The sequence below is a fragment of the Monodelphis domestica genome, chromosome 2 (genome assembly GCF_027887165.1).
Source record: "Monodelphis domestica isolate mMonDom1 chromosome 2, mMonDom1.pri, whole genome shotgun sequence".
NCBI classification, from domain to species: Eukaryota; Metazoa; Chordata; class Mammalia; order Didelphimorphia; family Didelphidae; genus Monodelphis; species Monodelphis domestica.
Window position 1 is genome coordinate 333,344,411 of NC_077228.1, and position 24,041 is coordinate 333,368,451.

A 24,041-nucleotide genomic window follows, 5' to 3' on the forward strand; every position below is an offset into this window, starting at 1 on the left:
CATCTCTAGGTCCACTGAGCCACCCAGCTGCCCTGCTCCCCTTTTAACATTTTTAATGAGGGTTTGCTGCATATCAAGGCCACCTAAAAAATTACCTGTGGAAGATGCCAGGAGACCTGCTTCTTGGTGACAGGACAACTGGTGAATAAATAGATGTTTTATATTAGCCTACTATGGGCAGCATTTTTCCATGGACTACAGAGCTGAACTGGCAATAAACAGCCTGGCTCAGCACAGTTGGGGATTTTGCTTACATTCCTCTCTGAGGGTGAAGGGACTAGGATTTTGTCCTTTTTATTCATCCTTTTCAATTCTAGGTGCAGAGAGCAGTCTCCACCATAAGAACTTAAACCATGAAGACTGATGAGTTCAGGAATTGACGGTAGATATTTCAACAGCCCAAAAGGAACACCCTAAGGAACAAAACTGAAGGAGATTAGCTCAGTGAGGGTTGGAAATGGAACTTGGTAAAATTGTTATGAAGGAACTCTGAGCCTAATTCTTCTTTAGAGTGGGTTATGTCCACCAAGGCACTGGGGGAAAATATTTTAGTATCTATGTTTGCTATATCTTTGAATTAAATATCTTTGTAAAACCCAATCTCATATTAAATGATTAAATGGAACTGAGGTGCTTTTCACCGGTCCTTCAAATGTAGGAAACACAGGGGAGGCTCAATCCTAATAGCAGAAAAGACTCACTACCTGTTTCCCCTTCTTAGAGGATGGAAGAAAGGGTGAGAAGGTTAATGTAATAGAGTTGGCCTTCGGGGAGTGGATATAGAGCAATTCTATGTTGTTTTACAGTTTTGTCTGACTCTTCTAGACCCCATTTGGAGTTTTCTTGGCAAAGATACTAGTGGTTTACCATTTCCTTCTCCATCTCATTTTACAGATGAGGAAATGAGGCAAAGTTAAGTGACTTGTCTAGGGTGACATAATTAGTGTCTGAAGCCAGATTTGAATGCAGGAAGATAATGTTACTGACTCCAGGCCCAGCATTCTAACCAATGTGTCATCTACCTGTCTGAATGCCATGTTTTACATTCATAATAATTCAGTTTAGAACAATGCAGAACATGGGGAATCCCAGAAAGTTCAGTGAATATTCATGTTAATACAGGTTGAATCTCTAGAGAGTACAGACATTAAAGACTTAAGCAACAGTCAGGCCTGATATAGAATTATTAACTGAACATAGTCAGTTGAGTGGTCAGAACATTTCAAATAGCTTTTCAATTAATTGGTGGGTAAACTTTACCTCCTTGAACCTCAGTTTCTTCATCTGTATAATGAGGGAATTATTTAGATGGTCTTTGAGGACCCTTCAGGTTCTAGAATTGGAATTCTTTTTTTTTTTTTTAACCCTTACCTTCCATCTTGGAGTCAAGCTAGGCAATGGGGGTCAAGTGACTTGCCCAGGGTCACACAACTGGGAAGTGTCTGAGGCCAGATTTGAACCTAGGACCTTCTGTCTCTAGGCCTAGCTCTCAATCCACTGAGCTACCCAGCTGCCCCCTAGAACTGGAATTCTATAAGGATGTCTCTCCAGATTTGAGTTAGCTAATTCAAAACTCTTCCTCCTAACATCCTATATACTATCAGTATATTTTAAAGCTGTAGCTATTATTTTGTATTATTATGGTACCAAATTAAAATAGACATGAAGTTATATCAACTATAGTACTTAAACACACACAGACACACACAACAAACACACAAAACACCCACAGATATAAATTGAGGGAACAGGGCACACTTGAAATTCAGCAGAAAGTTCCCCTCAGGGAAGTATTTTTTTAAGGAGAATTAGACTATAATCACTGTACTATTTAAAAGATTTGCATCAAGGGAAGTCTATAATAATAATGACAGAGATAAACAATATTTTAAAAAATTGTATTCCCATAATCACAGATGTTCTAAGTTGGAATGGACCCCAAAGGTTCACTTGATCAACCCATAGCTGAACAAAATTCCTTTTATATAATGCCTGGAAGTAGTTGTTCAGGGTCTGACAAAAGACACCCAGAAAAGGGGAACTCAGTACTTCCCAAGGCATCATACTCCTCTTCAGGATATCTCTAATAATTTTTAGAAAAATTTCCCTTATATTTAGGTTAAATCAGACTCTGCAACTTTCACCCTTTGCTCCTCATTTGGCTCTCTGGGACCAAACAGAGCATTCTCTTACAAATGACAGCTCTTCATATTAAAAAAACAAACAAAAAACATTTCAGTATTTATATTGGAAAGTCAGCAAATTGCCAGTGTTTTCATTTTCTCTTTCTCCCTCTTTAAGTCTGTATCCCTCTCTTTGTATTTCCTTGTCTCTGACTGTCCAGATCTGTCTTATCTCCATCTTTGCCCCTCCCTTCCTCCCTCTCTCCCTCTCTCCCTCTCTCCCTCCCTCCCTCTCTCCCTCTCTCCCTCTCTCCCTCTCTCTCTCTCTCTCTCTCTCTCTCTCTCTCTCTCTCTCTGTCTCTCTCCTCTCTCTCTCCTCTCTCCTCTCTCTCTCTCTCTCTCTCTCTCTCTCTCTCTCTCTCTCTCTCTCTCTCTCTCTCTCTCTCTCTCTCTCTCTCTCTCTCTCTCTGTCATTAAATAACAATTGGATTAACCTTCCCCGATTAAATAAGAAAGTAAATACAGGTAGAAAATAGTCCTTTCCCAACATACAAGAGGCTTGTATTTTTTTGTTTGTTATAGAATATGCCTAAACTATTAACAACAATATAAATGGCATTCATCTATAACAAAAGAAGATGGATTGGGCACATGGGGGGAGTGGGCATAATAAATGGACATTCTGCTTGTTCTGCTGGTATCCATGTAAAGGGAATTCAAAGATGGCCCTCAGAACTTTGGGTGGACCTCCTGACAAAGATTTATGAGGGGACATAAACGAGTCTCACCCGGTAGTCAGGCATGGATGAATTGCTATTTTGCACAATTAAGATCATGGATACATTGTTGTTAAAAGCCATCGACTCAACTCCCTTTTGGAAACGTGCTGGAAAATGAGCAAATAAAAACAGCCACACTAAAAGCCTCAACTATAGAAATTAGGTGCAATTAAGTAAAACTGTCCCCAATTTTTCTTCTATCACAATTTTCTTATTTAAAAAATTGGTTGCATTTCCAACTTTTAGCAAAAATATCTCATAAATCTTAACCAGTTACAGAGCAATTTATATAACAACTAAGTCCAACACCAGAGCCTCTGCCCCGCCTTCCCTCCAGGAAGCATCTGACCGGCAGAAAATTTTCCAGGTGGGGTCCTAGTATGCAAGCCTACCCACGCAAGGACTCCTCACTCAGTATTTTGTTTTGCTTTTCTAAACTTTATTTTTTCATAGGTGACTTTCTCGGTGAGAACAGATGGAAAGAGTGTTAAGAGTGTCAGATTTAGATTTTGGAGGGTTAGGGTTTAAATTGAAGGTCTTTCTTTCACTTGCTACCAATGCAACCTTGGGCAAGTCACTTTGAAGATCATAGATCTGAAACTGGAACAGACCTTAGAGGCCTTGCAGTCGATTCCGTGCTCCCCCACCCCCACCCCTGTTTTACAGAGGAGGAAACTGAGGCTCAAAGAATTCAGGATATTCTTCTTTTCCACCTCAGTTTCATCATCTGCAAAACTCAGAAGCAGACTACCAAGTAAAATCCCTTCCAACACAGCTCTCTTGGTTCTCTTCTGAACTCAATTTCTACTCCTCCCGATCAACTATGGCTAAAACCTCCCGCCCCAGCTCCCTTCGGGGAACGGGCCAAACTACAAGTCCCACAAGCCCTTGCGGCTCTCCTCCCCCAACCCCCTCCCCTCCTTAGTATCTTTCCAGGCTGGCTGGCGGCTGGGCTAGCGCTGGGCTTTTATCTCCCAGCTGGCGCTGGTCGAAGCCAGATCCCCGTAGTCTTCCGAGACATCAGGCTGCTGCACTCGCTCCGCTTTGCATCCTCAGCCCGCGCTCGCGCCTCCCGTTGGAGCACCGTACCCCCCACCCCCCCACTCCTCCGCCCCCCAGCCAGGCGTAGAGTCACTGGAGGTCCAGCGGGGACTATCCAGTTCTCCTCCTCCTCCTCTCACCACCACTCACCTCTCCGCCCTCCGTCTCCTCTTGGGTAAGGGGCAGCGGATGAAGTGAGACGATGGTCATCCGAGTGTTCATCGCCTCTTCCTCAGGCTTTGTGGCGGTGAGTGAAGGAGGTAGGGGCGCCGGCGGGGTGAGGAGGGAGAAGCTTTGGCTGGATTGAGGACCTGAGACCGTGGCTGCCCTCTGGCCGGGACGAGCCTCTATCCTAGCCTCCTTGGGGCGGGAGTCAAACTTTGCAAATGAGAAAGGGGAGATGGGAACTTGGCAGCTCCTCTTTTCAACCCCCGCCACCCCCCGGGGGCATTTTCTGGGAGTAGGGACCTAAATCCAGAGCTGGGAGGGACCTCAGGGGTCACCTTTTTGCCTTAGTTTACTGATGAGGAAACAGAGACCCGGAGAAGGGAAATGACTTGCCCAAGGTCTCCCTAGGAGTCAAGGAAAGTCAGTATTTGAACTCCAGGTTCCCTAAGTCCAAATCCAGGACTTCTTCCTCTAGAAAGGATACAAAGGTCTCCTTCCTCCCCTACCCACCCATAGAATCATAGATTTAAAGCAAAAGGATATCTCCGAGATCACCTAGTCCAACTCCTTCCTTTCATACACGAAGAAAAGGAATTTTAAAAGGTTAGATGACTGGTCGAAAGTACATTTTCTACATAGGTAGAGAATGGCAGGGCTATCCAAGTTTTGGTTTCAAATCCAGCACTCCCCCCCCCCCCCCCCCCACCAGAGAGGATACAGATGGGTCTTCTGGACCTCTGAGACCTCTTTTCCTACTTGATTATTATTATCATAGATTTAAAACTAGACCTAATCCGAACCCTTCGATTTATAGATCAATTATCAAACATTTATTAAGGCACTATGAGCCAGGCAGATAAGGAAACCAAGGTTTATAAAGGGAAGAGACAGAGGAGAGATTTGAACACAGGTTTTTTGACGGAATCCAGCATTCCCTCCAAAGGGGGAAGGTACAGGTGCCTCCCACCCAATGTTCTAGAATCTAGATTCAGAGCTAGAAAAGACCATGGGGATTATTTTTCCCAACCATATCATAGAAGTGAACTGACTTGCCTAAGATCACACTAAAGCAGAAAGTAGCCTAGGCAAGATTCCAACCCAGGTCTCCTGATCTGAAATCCAGTGATTTTTTCCCCCCACTATATCACAGGCTCAGGAATTGGGGATACAGGGAGAAAATTTTCTATGGTGTTCTCCTTTAAAATTGGGCTTTTAGGCCACTTTTTTCATTGACAATGTCAAGTCCATTGTTTGGTTTTTAAACTTAGTTCCTAAAGGAAACATGTTTAAATGGGAAGTACCTTCTCCCTTCTGTTCCATTCCCTCAGCCCCAAAATATATTTCTATAGTTTTGCCTGGGCATGAAGAGAGACAAACCAGGTTTTTCCTGCCCTGTCAGATTTTTAATGGTCACCCATTAAAATAGTTCCTCCCATACCTAATAATGTAATATGGATTTGTTTGAGGTACATATTCTTGCTTGATTCATCTCTGACTGTGTTATTTATATCATGGACATTAATGCTCTTGGTACTTTAGGTTTTAGAGTTAGAAGGGATCTCAAAGGCTATCTGGTCTAGAGGTTTTTAATCTGATGTCCAGGAACCCCAGGGATCTCTGGGTCAGTTTCAAGGGATTGGTGAAATTGGAAGGGAAAACAAGTCAACATCTTGATTTTCACTAACCTTCAACAGAAATTTAGCATTTCCTTCCTTGACACAAAAAAGATTAAGGATCTCTGATCTAAATTAGCCTTATCATTTTACAAATAAGGAAATAGAACTTCTGGGAAGTACAGTGACATTCCCAAGGTCACATAGCAGATAAGTAGCAGAGCTAAGATAAAAAAAAAATTGATGTAATGTATTTTTAATAATATCCTTATTTCCAAATATCTCTTCTGCCTCCCCTGCCCAGAGTGATCCCATAGAACAAAAACAACAACAGCAAAAAGATAATTCAGGGAAACTCTTGCTTATACACATTAACCCTATCTGTCTGATAGCAGCATTCCACACCCATAGGGAGAAGGCTTGGAGTCAACTTTCTTCATTTTACAGATGAGGAGACAACCCTAGAGATATGAAACAATTTACCCAAAGTCACCCAGGTATTAAGTAATAGAAATGAGATTTGAACATATGCCCTATTTTTTTTAGCTGTTATATCTATTTGGGGATAGAAGTTACTTCAGGTTTTAACCTTGGGATAAGGCGGTAGGAAGAGTAGGTCTCATTTAAACAGCTAGGCTAGAGATTTTTCCTTAAAGAAGAAAATAGTTGACATTTCATAGTGCTAGAGTAATTTGTATCAGAGCTATTGTGACTTAAATTTCTCGGATGCAGTTAAAGTTCATATTAAGTTTATAAGTATATCCTGATATTAATAAATGCTTAGTTAAGTCAAGAGTCTTAATATGCCTAAAGAAATGCAGAATTAATTGCCCCTGCTGAGGTCTCACTGTTTTTTTGCCTTATATTTGGGTGGCATAGTCTTACAGTGAAATTTTTCCTGAAGGTATTGCTGGAATAAAATATTGCATGTATTAATTATAAGAAAAACCAATCCCAAAGGTCTGAGGCACATGCCAACAATTGGTGGGAAGTTATCATCTTGGCTGGGTAGTGCCGAACACTCAGACTGGTGATAGTTGAGGTTTGTGTATTTTTCTTTCTTTGTTGCTGCTTAGTCATATCTACCTGCTATATATTTTCCCATTAAGTTACAAATCATGTTTCTGGGAAGACAGTATGTCTCACGAATGGAAGTGCTCATTTAAATGTATCCTTCAATGAGGACAATAGAAGGCTTTAGGGTTTATTCATGATCCTTGTGCTTTAATCATTCTGTCCATGGCATTTTTATTCACTGAAAGAAGGAGAGAAGTATTTTATAGACTCAGAGTAGGCCCAAACCTGGAAAAGTAGTCAGGAACTAGCTTGATATTAATAACTGGATCTATGTGCACTGCAAATCAAAGTGGTTCTATATGACCAAGACTTTTCCTCCCTAAATAGCCTTTAAAAAAAATCCTTACCTTCTATCTTAGAATCAATACTATATTAGTTCCAAAGTAGAAGAGTGGTAAGGGCCAGAAAATGGGGGTTAAGTGACATGCCCTGGATCACATAGCTAGAAAGTGCCTGAGGCTGAATTTGAACCCAAGACTTCCTTGGTTCTGTCCCCAATAGCCTTTAAAAAGACAAAACACCAAATCAACCATTTATTTTTATTGAAATGACTGTTGAATTGGGAATCATGAGACCTAGGTCTGTTCACTCAACCATGCTCTGTATGCCTAAACAAAATTGCTTCATGTCTTTGGGCCCCTGGTTTTGTTGTTTTGTTTTGTTTTTGAGCTGGAGTACACATAGAATGAAGGGTTACAACTAGATTCCTTAAAGCTCCAACATTCATTCCTTGAGTCATGAATCAGAGATAGAAGGAATTGTCTTGGGTAGAGATTCTTAGACTCTTTACACTTAAAAATTGAGAACTCCTCCTTCAGAGCTGTTGTTTACATGGGTCATATCTTGCCAGCATTTACTGTAATAGAAATGAAGATGTCTTAGTTTTGTACTAGTGGACCTCCTGAAAGGAAGAGTCTTGGGATCCTTTGGTGGTCCCTGGACTACACTTTGAGAGTCACTGGTCTAGCCAACTCAATACCCTCCAAAGAATTCCCACTACCAAATACTTGATTATCTTTATTTGCTGGACTACCTGTGGGGTAGAACCCACTGCCTCCCTTTCTGTTGGTTAAGTTTTTCCTAATATCGAGCCTAATCTTGCTTTGCAACTTTCACTCATTGGCCCTTGTTCTTCCCACTGTGGCTAAAGAGTCTAATCTTACTCTTCCGAATTACATCCCTATTCAATGGTTAAGGGCAGTTCTCTTGTCCACACTGAGTCTTTTCTTCCCTGTGAATTAAGTGGATCTGGATAATTTCCTGAATAATCCCCATTATTTTGTGTAGACAGGTCCTAAAGTGCATATATTTCTTTTCTTTAGCATTTAACTCTGTGGCACCTGTTCAATAGAATGCCTTACAGGTATTCTGACAGAGCTTGGCTGAAACTGTTAGAAATACTCAGCAGTTGCATACTTACAGCTAATGAAAACTAATTATCCATTTCAATAGACTTCTGTGTAAACACTGAATCTTTTCAGGTTTCAAACAATAGACATTCATTGAGTCTCCCTAACTGTAATATCCCCTCCCGTTAACCAGTAGTTCACTTTTTCTGTAAAAATACAATACTAATGTTTTTAGTGATTCTGGAGTTTATGCCCACATAAAAGAATTAATAATTATTCCAAAAAATAATGAGCTGTTTATAAACTTCATTTAAGTTAGCTACTAGATGGCTGGGGAAAAGTTAATAGGGTTTTATTGCAATCCTGCTAGTTATTAAAACTGGGAAATAAAGCCCAATTTCTTTTCCTCAAATAAATGTAGTGGTCATAGGCGCAATTTCATTCATGGTATTAGAAACCTAGAGCTTTCTGTTCTTTCCATAAAATAGCACATATGTTATCAGTCTTAGTTGCAGTGGATGAACAAAAATGACTTGTAACTCTGCCTGGGGTATGGGAGAATAAATAGTTTGCTCTGCAAAACTGTGGCTCTGGCTGAACCTTAAATAGCTGAGTTGGGAACAGGATTAGAACTAGACTGAGCCAAGGAAGTAATTCATCAAGGGTTCTTAAAAAGAGGAGAGAGAGGTATTACAGCTTGGTGGATAGGGGATCTGTCTTGGTGTCCAGAAGCCCTAGTTTCAAATCTTGTTTCTGACAGATACTAGCTTTGTGGCTTTGGGCAAGATAACCAATCTTTCAATGCCCCCAGGCAACCCTGATTAAACTAAAGATGAGTTTGTTATCTTTGTTGTTGAAGCAATTCTAAGAATCCCCCACACTGAAAACATCACAATTTGGGACAGAATAAGAAAAACTAAAAGGACTTTAGGCTAACCAGATTTGAATAGTGATTACAAGTTAAAATTCTGGTGTTTTATTCTAATTCATGTGACCTGCAGCAAGTCCTTTCATCACCCTGAGCCTCAGTTTCCCTAGGTAAAATGTAAGATAATATTTGTACTATAAACCTCAAGGATCATTGTTCGAAGGGTGCAATTGTAAATTATAAAGAGCTAATGTTAGATTTTATGTATATAGATATAATACATTTGTGTATAGCATATGCAGATATATAGATACACATACATATATATATATTCATATGGAAATATTTTTGTTGTTTAGTTATTATTTGTCCTAATTTGAATTGAAGTGACTCATCCTAGGGAAATGAATTTCATTCACTTCGATTAAACAAGTATTCAGCACCATATTGAATTGGATGGGGAGTGGGGGAGAGTGGGAATGGGATACAAGGATAAATAAAACTTGGCACTTGCTTTCCTGAAATTTATAATCAAGTAAGGGGATAGGATATGTGACACCTATATAATGACAGTGCAGAATAGAGTTAGCATAATGGATAAGTTGTAACTGTAATTGTATATTGTTATATGTGTGTATATATAATATATGTGCATGTATGTAAATATATGTGTAGATAAATGTATGTATGTCTATATACACACATATATAAACAATATACAATTACAGTTACAACTTATACAATGTGCCATTGTGTATATGCACACACATATGTAATCATTCTAATGATAATGCCTATTTCACTATGAAATACTATTCTGTGATATTGTATATATTTGAAAATTATATATGTTATAGAAATGAATGTTGGTATTATCCTAATTTATGTGTTAATCTTGTGCTGGTCCCAGAAGCAAGATGTTGTGAAATGGAAACCCACTGACTCAATATAGACAATTTAGGTAAATAAAGTCAAAAAGCTAAATTTCTCCAAGTCAAGGTAGAAAGTTAGATTTTATTGGAAGATGGTCAAGTCCTCAAATAAAAACGTTCTCTTGCATGTATTACATTGTTGGGACTCCAGCAAGAGACAACGCCCAGAGACCGGGACTTGGTTTAAATACTGGACAGTAACACAATGAATGTTTCTGTACAAGGTTGATGACATATCACAAGACATAACATCACATAGACCTTATTTAGAAACAGTTACCCAATTACAAAGCTGATTGGTTAGTTCATTTCGGAAAGCCCATTTTAGTCTAAAGGTCAAGTCACAAGGCAATACCCTTATTTGAACAGTTAGTGATGACCATTACCTCAGTCTCGTCTGATCTGGGGGGAAGGATGGCTATTTTCAAACAGGGAAGGGTGCATGTTTGCACCATATTGGGACATGAGGTTCAGATGGTCAGCATTGTATGATAAGGGAAGTACAAGCTCAGGGAGGGGTTAGAAATCCCCTTAGAACCAGTTTTTATCCTTTAGTTAGAAATCCTTATGAAAATTATGAATTCTACTGATTGCATTAAGATTATAATGGAATTTATATTAATCACTTTAGAATCACAATATTGATTATCTTAAACCTATCTCTATCACTAAAATCCAATCAAATATAAAGGGGTAGGGGTCTATTTTCCCAACAAAGATGATCTGAGGTCTACTTTCAAGCACTAGGATCCTTGGCAAGTCCCTTAACCTCTGTCTACCTCAGTTTCCTTAACTATAAAAGGGGATAATAATAACAGCCACCTCAGCATTGTTGTAAGGATCAAATGAAATAATATTGTACTTAGTAAATAATTTTTTCCCTCTCTTCCATAGAACATGTTAAGTGAGGTATAAGCAGTATTAGAGTAGATCTGTCTGAGAAAGCGAAAGCCTCAGTTCTCCCCAGAAAATGGAGGCCCTAAAATATTTGGAAAGGTAATATATTAATATGCTTTTTTTTTTTTAATTAAAGGTGGGGATAGCTTCAGTAATAGTCATTCAATAGTAATTTCTTGGGTTTATATATAACACTGTACTAGTTGCTGATGGGTGGGATGGTCAGGGTAGAAAGCAAAAGACTATCAGGCAAGTAGAGGACATGAATCTATAGAGTGTGGAAAGCACTGATGTGTTGTCACAAGACCTGGAGTTGTCACTGGGCTTGACTGCTTGTTATCTGAGGGACCTTCTCTAAATCACTTCACCTTTTTGACCTCATTAGTCTGATCTGTAAAAGGAGGAGATTGGCCCAGATGATTCTAAGGTCCCATTTAACTTGGAAACCTGTGCTCTTATGTTCTCTGCTCCTGGGACTCATTATTGAGCTGTGTAAACTAATACTTCTCTTAATAAAGAGGACATGTCACGAGGACACATTTCTTTGGAAGAAACTTTACAGTCCAAGGTAGAAGTGATGAGTAGGCACAAGGATGTTTTCTAGATTGGTTGATATAAGCGTTTACTTCTAAATACTAACATCAATTATATTGGAAAAAAATAGGAATTTCCCCAGGGAGAAAAATAACTTTCTACTTCAGAAAAATTTTAATAGGGGCCAAAGCTTTCAGTCTACAGTGACAGCCACCTCAGTATATCATGTTGTTCAGATATTTTCAGTCATGTCTGATTCTTCGTGACCCTGTCAAGGCTTTTCTTGGCAACAGTATTGGAGTGTTTTGTCTTTTCCTTCTCCAGCTCATTTGACATATAAGGAAACTAAGACAAGCTGGATTAGCTGTTTTGCCCAAGGTCACACATCCAGGAAGTATCTGAGGCCAGATTTGAACTCAGGAAAATGTCTTCTTGACTTCAGACTCAGCACTCTACCCACTCTTTCTAGCTTTCCATAACTATACCTTGGTGTGTTAAGTACCTGTGATTTAATGTGGCAGGTAGATATCAGGCCTTGTCTATAAGAAGATGGTCTTTGAGAATTTTTATAGCCCCCAAATTCATCAATGGTGATACACCTTGCCAACTTAACTAGTTTGTTCTTCAGATAAGACATGCATTCAGTTCATCACTTGTCCATTACTTGGATCTTTTCCAGCTTGGTTGGACCCAAAAGGCCCCAAGGGCCATCTCCATACTGTGAAGAAGCTTCAAGGATAGTTATTATAGGGGCAGCTATGTAGCACAGTGGATAGAATGCCAGGTTTGGAGTTGGGAGGACCTGGATTCAAATTTGACTTGAAACAACTTCCTAGCTATGTGACCTTGGAAAAGTCACTTAACACTGATTGCCTAGCCCATGCCACTCTTCTGTCTTAAAATTGATACTGAAACAAAAGGTAAGGATTTAAAAAAACAGAAAAAAAGGATGGTTGTTTTATGGAGAAATAAGAGGGAGAGCTTAAAATTTACATTCTGGTTTAATTTATACGTTGAAACTCGTTCACATAAAATGCTATCAATCAGTCATAAAATACAAGTGAATGATATGAATACTTTCCTGTTTGGATAAGGGGATGGGGCAAGAACAGGTTTAGCAACTGATAGCATGGAAACAAATATATGACTTATCTTGTGGGGAATAAAGCAGGCCCAGAAGAATAGCATATATAGTATGAGTTTTTTTTTTCCTTTTAAAAGCATTAGGAACAATGGAAGGATTCTGGAATCAGAGAACTTGGGTTCAGATACAGCTTATACTTTACTATCTGATCTTGATTTAGTAAAGGAGTTGGACTAGATGACCTTTAAGATCCCTTATAGTCCTGTATTTGTGGTTCTTTGTTGTTCAAATATTATGATTTTGGGCAAAAGAAAACAGTATTGATTCAGCAGAGTTGTTTTTGTTAATTTCCAAGTCATCTTGAAACATGTCTTTCAGTAATTCAGTTTAACAAACATCTATAAAGCACCTACTGTGTGCAATGTAGTATGCTAGATATCAGAGATACAATAACAAAATCTGAAGGGAAACACAAAAGGAGTAATAATAGTAATAATGTAGATTTAGTATACATATAAAATCATTTTACATTGTAAGTAGTTTTAAATACATTTTAGTTTTGCTGTTTAAAGTCGTGTAAAAATTTGTATTTTAAAAAAGATTTTGTGCAATAGTTGCAAAGTAATAGTTGAATTTCACCTATTATAAGTGAAAATTAATGATTGCTTTCTGAAGTGGCTTACTCGACAAAGCTGAGTTTTTAAGGGTGTTGAAGGGACTATTTGTTCAGCTGCTAAATTTCATCAAACTGGACCTCTAAATTCCAATTGCAGATGAATTTTTTTCTCACTTATAAATTATCTTTAAGAAGGACCTACTTTCTTCTGACTAATTTTGATGGTAGAATAATTTAGTTAAAAATATGAGCCAACTTTTATTGATCCAAATTACAGAGTGCTTTTATGAATTAGCTTTTATATGATCTTTACATTTTGGTTGACTGATGTCAAGGGGAAAATGGCTTTGAAAACCCTAAATTATAGACTTTATGATGTTTGCCTCTACTCTTTCTGGGTCATGCTGAGCACTAATTAAAATTTTTGGGAAAACACTTCTGACTCTACACAATTGTTTTTTGTTTACCTTCCAACTGAAGCTCAGGGACTTGTCATTGAACCTTTCTGTTCAGTACTTTTGGCCAATCATAATGCATCATCATCTAGGGAAGCAGGAAGCCTGTTGTGAATAGCTCATTCAGTTTGTAAAAGGAATTTATGGACAATGTGAGATTTTTGGTTTGAATTTATTCTCTTAATATGTCTCTCCAATGGGTAACAATCAGCCCCTTATTTGTAGTAATAGTTCCAGTAGAAATAGTTATAAGATGTAATAATTTAAAGATTAAAAGAGTCTGTGCCTCCTTTGTGAATTTGATTAATTCCTTAGAGTTTGAGAGAACCTTCCTATTAGACCCATTAGGTGCTTAACACCAAAAGGATAAAAATCTAGCCAAATGATGCATTACCACATCATTGGTTTCCTCTAGGACAGTCCCCTAAATCAACTTTGATATGCAAACACTAAGGGCTTATTTGGGAATTGATTTGAACCTATCAGGATAACCTAGAACTAGATTGGTTGTCTGAGGACTCTCTGTATTCCTGGGTCTTTTGGAATTTGATCACTTCTTGGGTAGGTGGGAACACAAGTGTTAACAGCAGGAACTTGCTGGGAAGTATCTCTCACTATTGCCATAGTGCTCTCAGAGCAGGATTCAGTTAATTGTTCTATCAGTAAGCAATTTTATTAAGCACCTATTATGTGCCAGGTACTGGGCATACCATCAAGAGATCCCAGACCTGTCTGCAGAGAGTGATAGCCACTTCATTGTGTTGTTTCAATTTCCTGTAGTTAATGTTGACCTCCTCCCTTCCTCACTCTCCGCCAGCAAAATGGATATTGGAATAGCTCTCTTCCTTCTTGGATTTAATAGCTTTGAAATCAGAGGATTGGCACTTGCATGTATAGAGGTAGCTTCCCTAGTCAAGGCTAGTTCAATTTTATGTGATAAATATTGATGGAGTTACTATCGACAATAATACACTAGTTTTTATACCTTGTATACTTCCGTGGACCTGTGGTATCATTCTTCTACCAGTGTAGATTGTGACATATCTTCTCTCTTCTAATCCTCTGTAACTTTAGTCATTATCTTTCTGTAGGCAGCTGGTGGTGAAGTGAATAGAAAATTGGGCTTCGAGGAAGTCTTGTTCAAATTTAGCCTCCAGACACTTACTATATCTGAGCAAATCACTTAACTTCTGGCTGCCCCAATTTCCTTATATGTAAAATGGTGAAAAGAATTGCATCAACCTCTTATGGTTGTTGGGAAGATCAAATAATGATAATATTTGTAAAGTACTTTGCAAACTTAGAGCACTATGTAAAAGTTAGCCATTATTATTACTTTAATATTATTGGGATATGATTATCTTATTATTATTGTTGTTAAATAACTCCTCCATTAGAGAATATGTTCAATGCTCTGGAGATGTTCTAATATTTTTAGGATACCAATGCAATCCTTGGTTTGTCTATATGTTCTCCCTCATTCTTTCTTATTCTTCTCATTATCTGGACATATGAGTTCATCATTGAAAGAAGCTTTCCAACGAGGGCATTCCCTTTTCAAATTGGCAATTGCTCTATAGTCTATAATTTTAGAGAGTTACTTTAGGACCTTGAGAAGTTTAGCAGTTGAACACATATATGCCTTTTCTGATCATGTATAGTCTTACAATGTATTTATATCAATTCTAAAAGGAAAAACATTGTTGCTAATGTATTACAGCCTACTTTTAAAAAATATTTTTCTGTTATTTTTCTATTAAGCATTTTTTCTTTCCCTCATATCTTTCCCCACTTTAAAAGTAAAATAAAACTCTTGTAACAAATACAGTCAAGCAAAACAAATTCTTACATTGTGCATGTCTAAAAATGTATGTCTCATTCTCCATTTTGAATCTACATCCTCTCCATCACAAGGTGGGTTGGCGTTCTTCATCATCTGTCTTCTGATCATGCTATGGTCATATTGATCAAAGATCTTTTGTCTCTTAAAATTGGTTTTATTTACAATATTGTTTTTATTCTATAAATTGTTCTCTTGCTGCTGCAGACTTTATTCTGCATCAGCTCATATAAGTCATCTCATGTTTCTCTGAAGCCATCTCTTCAGTCATTTTTTATAGCATAATATATTCCATTACATTCACATACCATAATTTATTCAGCTGTTCCTCAGTTGATACTCTACTTCCTTAGTTTCCAGTATATTGCTACTACACAAAGAGCTGTTGCTATAAATGTTTTTGTATATATGGATTATTTTCCTTTTTATTTAATCTTTTTATAGTAAAAATCTAATATAGGCATCTCTGAGTCAAAGAGTATGTACTCTTTAGTGACTTTTTAAAATTATAATTCCAGTTTTCTGTAATAGCTAGACCAATCTGCAAACTCCTAACTCTTCTAACACTTGTCTTTTCCTTTTTTTTTGGGTCCTATTTGTCAAATCTGATGACTGTGAGGTAGAATCTCAGTTATTTGCATGTTCTTTAATCATTAGTGATTTGGAGTTTTTTTTTAACATATAGCTTTTGTTGTCTTGGATGTCTTCTTTTGAGAACTGCCTGTTTAAATTCTTGAACCATTTGTCAATTAATGAATGGCTCTTATTATTGTAAATGTGAATCAGTTCACTATGTATCTTGGAAATGAATCTTTTATTAGAAAAATTTATTGCAAACATCCTCTTTCATATTGTTAGTTCCCCTTCTAATTTTAACTGCATTGGTTTCATTTGTGCAAACAAATTCATTTTTATGTAATCAAAATTATCCATTTTATCTTCCGTGGTCTTCTCCATCCTCTTTTTCATCATGAGCTCTTCACATGACCCACATATACTAACTATATTTTTTTCCTTGTGTTTTGGATAACTGTTTTGCTGTTTTGGAGATCGTAGTGTTCCCTTAAGTAGGAGCCACATGCCATCACTTAACATGTCCTCTCCCATGAGTATTTTAACCTCATGAAAAATTCCTCAGTAGATGCTAATCATAGAGATAATTGTATATAGTGATTATCTTATTAAAATCAAGCACTTCATTCTCCTTGGAGATATTTACTGTTGTTAAAGAGATAGCCTGTGCAGGAGTAAGAAAAAAAAAAAGAGTTAACTCCTGGCCAGAGGCAAAATTCTCCAGATGCTTCTCCATTTGGATGACATTCTGGGACTCAGTGTATTAGCACAGACAACCAAAGGGGATCCATTTAGTAGAATACACAAGGCAGGAAAGTGGACAAAGAATACACATTGATATGCTTTTGGTTCGGCAACTTGTAACTTAGTCCCTTAGTACAGGTCTTGAATAGGCACTGTGGATGATGAGCTGGACCCAGAAATGAGCGGAGAAGGAAAGTAGGTTAAATTAATTCCACTTGAGAAATTGTGCAGTATTTTCAATGATCATAAATTGTTCTCCAACAGAGGACACCAGGAAAATGCTGAACAAAACTTTAATGTTGGCATATTTTGTTTGGTTTGTTGGCATAATAGTGTACTGGGCCTGGAGATAGAAAGACTTGACTTCTCATCCAGTGTCAGATACTATGACACTTTATAAGTAACCTTTGCCTCAGTTTCCTCAACTGTAAAATGGGAATAATAATAGCAACTATTTCTCAGGGTTGTTGTGAGGATCAAATGAGGTAATATTTGTAAAGCACTTAGCATAGTGCTTAGCATTTGCTTTTCCCCTTCCCCTATCTTTGTATAGTTTGGTGTCTTTTCTTTCTCATTCATGACATTCCTGTGTAAGCTAGAAGCTTTCTTTCTGCTTAATTATGTTTATTAGGATAATCATTAAAAGGTGTCCTCCAGTAGTTTTCTGACATTTCAATTAACTTAAACTCATTATTAACTGGAATTTTTTAAAAAGCAAAAACTATACCTATGATTTCTGGTGTAGGAAGACTGAGGAAGAAATTTCTTCATGAGACAGGTCAGCACCTACTCTGTAACTTAAAGTTTTAAAATTGCCTGGGCCCCAGAGAAACTAAGTGACTTATCCAGGGCCACACCGACTTTGTGTGATGAAGGAAAATCCAGGTTTTCTTTACTCTTTCAAACCACTAATCTACCTTGCTTCACTTTGCCAGAATTTTTAATGATGCTATAATAGAGCAGAAAAGCAAATGGAAACAAAGCAAGATGATGTCATATATACACATAAGCACACACGTGTGTGTGTGTGTGTGTGTGTGTGTGTGTGTGTGTTAATACAGATAAAGTTCTCCCTTTTATTCTCATTGGCTTATTGTTACAGCGACAATATTAAATAACATAGTTGTGATTCAAAATCATGACCCACTAGCACTGGAGAATTCTCAACTATCAAAGAAACTCTAAATTATATTTAGAGTACACTACTAAAGCAAGAAAGTGGCATTTTAGAAAAAAAAAATTTCAGGGTAAGGTTCAAACAAAAAGAGAATATGGTTTAACTCCTAGGTAACCAGAAAATTAATTTTGTAGGAACAGTCCATTCCCTAAGCAGCCTTAATTTAATCAGTTCTTCTGTAATATCTTAATTACTACTGGGTATTTAATGAGCACCCAGTAGTAATTAAAATTTTATTACTCCGTTGAACTCATGATGTAGTCTATTTTGGATGCCTCCTTTGTGCCCACCACTGTGCTAGAAGTCATAGTAAAGAATATCTTAGTTTGAATAATAAAGAACATTAGGGTGTGATGTGAGCCAAGATTTATACTAGAAAGTTTGCCATTTAAACTTTCATTCTAATTTGGCCTCGAGCTAGAATATTCTGAGTCAGGGAATATCATGGAAGAAGAGTAGGTGACACTAATTTTATGTTTTATGACTTTTTAAAGAAAAACACTATAATAACTTTCCAGTGCTTACCTCACTCTTCCTCCAACTTTCTACACTAGGAAGTGTTATTGTTACAAAGAATGTTCTTTGTGCCAGGTATGTGGTATGTTTTCTCCTCAGCTTCACCTCTTAGAATTTGTGACTTTTTAAAGACTTTGTTCAGGTGTGCCACCTTCTGCAGGAGGCCTGTTGTAGTTGGAAGGGTATTCTCCTCTCAAGGTTACCATCTATCTCTTTTCTTTATTGTTTTATATACATAGTTTTTTCCCCGGTTTAGAATGTAGGCTCTTTGAAGGCAGATATTGTTTTTTTTTTTGTTTGCTTTTTGCCTTGATTGATATCTAACTAACAACTCAAACTTTATTCTACAGTTAGAATATACACATTTTGGCAAAAAAAGAGAGAATCATGTATCACTGACATTCTTCCAAAATCTGTTGGTTTTTTGGTTTTTTCAATAATTAAAGTTTAAATTCTTTTAGTGTTATTTTCATTTTCATTTTTTTTATCAAGACCCATGATTTCATTAGTGTAAGAAATTCTCAGGGAGAAAATCTCCTCTAACAAGTTAATATATTTACTTTGTAATTTATAATTCTTAGAGAGTTAGCTGGAGCACTAAGAGGTTAAGCAACTTTCTCAAAGACACATAAGCCAATAATAATATGTTAGAGGAAGAATTTGAACCCTGGACTTCCTTTCTTCTGTGGGCTTTTTATTCACTACTATAAAAGGTAGCAAAGTACAGTCAGGAAGACTTGAGTTCAAAGTCAGTCTAGACATGTGTTGTTATCTGTGTGATCTTGGACAAGTACTTTAATCTTTGTCTCAGTTTCCTCATCTATAAAATAGAAATAATAATAGCACCCATATTCCACTGTTGTTAGGATAAAATAAGGTAATATTTATTAAATATTTGTTATAACTAAGGTGCCATTTCTTTTTATTAAGATGTAAATAAAAGAATCACAAAATTTGAGATTTGAAAAGGACCTTAGCACCCAATTAGTTAAACACATACACAGAGGCATTCCAACTAAAATATACCTGACAAGTGATTATACAGGCTCTGCTTGAAGACCTCCAAGAAGGAGTAACCCAGTACACTTTTGGACAGCTCCCTTCCTCTCCCACATAAAATCAAACCAGACATTTACTACAGCCCTTCAAATTCTTGAGTGCAAATTTCTTGTATTCTCCTGCATCATCTCTTCTCAATGCTTTGAATTGATCCTCATCTGACCGTTTTGAGTGGGATTATTATTTTTTTTCCTGGGAACTATGCATGCCTTAATGCACCCTAAAGTTTCAATAGTTTTTTTGGCTGACACATAGCACTTTTAACTCATACAAAATTTACAGTCCATTAAAATGCCCATTTCATTTTCAGAATGTCTGCTCTCTATCCATGCTTCCCCTATCTTATACTTGGGAAGGAAATTTCATCTATTAGATTCAGCCCAATGTGTTACCATGTCAAGATATTTTTGTACCCTGATTGTCATTCATTATATTATTCCATTCACTATCCTAACCAACTTTGAGTTACTTGCATATTTGATAAGTTTGTCATCAATACCTTTTTTTCCAAGTCATTGATAAAATTATTAAATTGAGGTACTACATTCGACATTTTCCAGGAGGATGATAGTGAGCCATTAACAGATGCTTTTTGAATGTAGCTATTCAACCAATTTAGAATCCATCTAATTATTGTCTAATTCACATCTTCACAAATTGATTTTTTGGTTCTACTTACTTTGCTTCATATAATTTTATATAAAATTCTCTGAATTCTTAGTTTTTGTGACTTATTATGGTAGAATAATATTTTACAACAGGTTTAAAATATGGGAAGCTAGTTAAGCAAAACTGAGTATAATTTTGTCTATATGTGCTAAATTTTTTTTATTTTAGACCTCACCTTTCTTTTTTTTCTTCTTTTATAATCAAGATTTTATTAGTTCTTGTTTGGTCATGTAAAGATTAAAATTTAGGGGAGAGGGGGAGACTGAGGCAGGTAGAAATTAGTTTCTCTCTGCAAGGAATATATATTTTTTAGAGGTTTATTAAAGGTTAAAGATTAAGAATATACAAGTAAGAAACATGTGCCTAGGCCAGAGGCCTAGACAAAATAACCTCACATCATGGAAGAGACGCCTCTGCTCCAAAAACGGAAGTCCAAAAGCCCGAGCCCTTCAAAAAACTTTGCTTAAATATCTTCTCGATCTCGGCCCAGGTGAGATTACAAGGCATTCTGGGGAAGTGGAGCAAAGGCTCATGGGGATTGTAGTCCTGTATTCGAGTCTATTTTTTACATCCCCCCGTGTGATCATTTGTGGAAAAATTAATTTTTCCCCAAAAGGATCATAAAAACATAATAAACTTAAAAGATTACAATAGTGTGAGGATAAGAGAAAAAAGAATAAAACCAATAATTTCTGAACACATTGACAAAAAGCCGTTAGGGGGCAGTCCCCTTTTGCATAAAAGTATACATACAAATAAATGTTCAATCAACCACACCCAAAGTTCAATTTTGTGCATCTTGTGGTCTGGAGGCTTCTTCATGGTGGCTTCTCCAACAGTTCAGTTCTGGATTCAGAGAGGTAGCATCTTCTTCACCTAAAATTCTTCTCAAAAGGAATTTAAACTTTGCAATTTAAATAATGATATTTTTTACATTCCCCCGTGTTGTGGGTGATTGAAGGATTCAGAATCAGTTAGGGATGCATGGCTGAGGTATGAGGTATATGAATCAATTGGCAAGAGATATTAAAAAGACACCAGAAAATCCAAAAGAAAAGAAAAATTTCTGGATGAAAATATAGACTATCAAAGTCTTATGTGTAAAAATTCCAAGTAGAAGAAAAATAAATCTATAACAGGTCCTTCAATCAGGGCCCAATCAAAATGATCTAAGTAATGATGCATTTACCCAGTCAGTGCCAGGACTACAGAAAGGTACCACACTATGAGAGGCAGAAAAGAAAGGGACCAGATTATAGAAGCCAAGTAGGAGCCAAGGTTTCGGGGATACTCATTTGTGAGTATTTTCAGAGTGAGTGTAGATACAAGGAAAGCCTATGTCTTAACACATGTTAAACATAGTAACCTTGAGTCTTCACACTAGGTTCAAGACCTTTGTATTGGCCTAGAAGTGCATCAATCCATCCTAGATTGGCCTTTCTTTGGCCCTATGAAATGGCTCTTGTGTGTATCTCTTGTCCTGGAATCAGACAGAATCATTAAGCAAAGTCCCATAATTTATTTAAATAATTAGTGGCATCAGTTTCATAGTCACAAGCTTTTTAGGGCATGCATTAGAAAATGTATCTTAAACTTGTAGCACTGAAAATCAAAAGGTTTAAAGAAAATCTTAATACTGGTGACTTGTGCTTCAAATATAAAAGGGAAAGAAAAAATTATTAAAAAACTGAAAAAGTATATTGCACATGCAAGAAAAATATAATAATAAAAGAGCTTTAAAAAATTCAAAAATATAGCTTATAACCATTGACACTCTGTGTCAGTTAAGAAAATATAAAATACAAGGCTTTCTCACCAAAAAATGAGATCCATTTCCTCTTTGTATCTGGCCATGATCACTGTGAGTAGAAGGCAAATGAATTGAACAAGGTTAACAATTTTTTCATCTTTAAAAATACAGTAGTACAAATATATAGATATCAAAATCCCCAAAATTCTCAATAGCCCAATTAATTACAATAGCAAACAAACACACTTTCATATTTCACATAAGTTGCTGTATGACATTTTTAAAACCTATGAATTGATGGACATTTGTCACAATTTTTACAAATGTAGCAATCTTTCAACTTTGGTATTTAAACATATTTTTTAAACAAAGTAAAACTCATCTTGGGTTAAGAACATAATCAAGAAATCTATATATCATTCTGGTGCAAGTAAAGTAGTGAGCTGAAGAGTATAAATAAAGGGTGCTCCTTTTGGAGGCTTTTCCCAAGGGTACAAATGCCCTGAAATTAACTGCCCAACTTCCATTCACATGTGGGAAGGTTGGGGGTTATAAAATACATTTCACTTCAGCTACTAGAATGGGCCTTACCTCGTGGTAGGGGCAGGCAAAAATAACCAGACTGTTAAAAAAATTCCAAAATCATATTTAAAAAACCCTTAAAATCAAATCATTTGAGGTATTTAGCACATTAAAATTCCAAAGGTTGTTAATACAATTATAACCAGTTCTGAAGTCCATCTATCCTCAGCAAAATAGAAAAAAGCTGTTTTTTCATATATGGGCTTATTCACAACAATATTTGTTCAACACAGTTATAGGGGAAAAACAACAGAATTTCAAAACTCAGTACATTCAAAATAAATTCAATCAACCTTCAGTTCAAGCAGAATAATATTGAATCCAGTAATATATGAACTTAAAATCACAAAGTTAAACCTTAAACAAAAAATGCAATAGAATACAGAGATTTTTTAATAAACCATTAGAGTTTGAAATGCCTTAGAATATAGCCTTTAGTCTCTTCAAAGTTCCTTGGGTTGTTTTTTTTGTTTTGTTTGTTTGTTTTTAATTATCCATTTAAATGCCTATTGTCTGAAGGTAGAGTAGTAAAGGCTAGGCTATGGGGTTCAAGGGATCCGTCCAGGGCCCCACAGCTGGGAAGCATCGGAGGCCAGATTTTAACTAGAGACCTCCCGTCTCTGGGCCTGGCTTCCAGTTCGCTGGGCCACCCATTTTCCTCCCCAAAGTTAAAGTTGAATCTTTGGGCTGAGTCTGCTCCCAGACAGTCAGGTAAAATCAATGAAACTGCCAGAAGAGTCAAAAATCCTTTTAAACAGCCCATTGCTATTAAGTTTCTGTTTGAAAAGATCTGTTTCTTCTCTTTAGTCTTTTCTGTCTTTCCCCTCTCTGATACCCCTGTGGCCAATACCCCCAGCCACGTGGAGGCTTAGCCTAAGGGAAAATTGCCCGTTCTCCTTTCCCTCTGGTCTCTCCCCTCCCCCCACGTGGCCAACACTGTTACCAGCTGGTCGCAATGAGTCCTCAGCGATCTGCTCCAAGGATCTGGGTGATGAGCCGGCTGGGTCGGAAGCCAGATGGGTGAGAGATAGACTGCCGGGGTGGGTCGGGCTGGCTGGAGCACAGCTCAGGCACCAGGTGAGAGGCCAGGAGCAGAAGCAGGAGCCGGAGAGGGCCGCAGGCAGGAGCTGATCAAGATGGTTTTCTAAAGAGCATCTCGGAGAACCTTGGCTTTAAAAAAAAATTCTCTAGGCTAAAAAATTTTTTTTTTTGAGAAGTTCTCATCCCTTCGTGGTCGCCAACTGTAAAGATTAAAATTTAGGGGAGAGGGGGAGACTGAGGCAGGTAGAAATTAGTTTCTCTCTGCAAGGAATATATATTTTTTAGAGGTTTATTAAAGGTTAAAGATTAAGAATATACAAGTAAGAAACATGTGCCTAGGCCAGAGGCCTAGACAAAATAACCTCACATCATGGAAGAGACGCCTCTGCTCCAAAAACGGAAGTCCAAAAGCCCGAGCCCTTCAAAAAACTTTGCTTAAATATCTTCTCGATCTCGGCCCAGGTGAGATTACAAGGCATTCTGGGGAAGTGGAGCAAAGGCTCATGGGGATTGTAGTCCTGTATTCGAGTCTATTTTTTACAGTCATCAGTACA

At 37.3% G+C, this 24,041-nt stretch overlaps 1 protein-coding gene across 1 annotated transcript in view; it reads left to right on the top strand.

Moving 5' to 3' along the window:
* Positions 1–3,790: 3,790 nt before the first annotated feature.
* Positions 3,791–24,041, top strand: part of SH3BGRL2 (SH3 domain binding glutamate rich protein like 2) — a 104,735-nt gene continuing 84,484 nt past the window's right edge. The window contains exon 1 of the mRNA XM_007484250.3: positions 3,791–4,190. Coding sequence (XP_007484312.1) covers positions 4,146–4,190 — 45 coding nt within the window. The 5' untranslated portion in view covers positions 3,791–4,145. The remainder of the gene's footprint in view (positions 4,191–24,041) is intronic.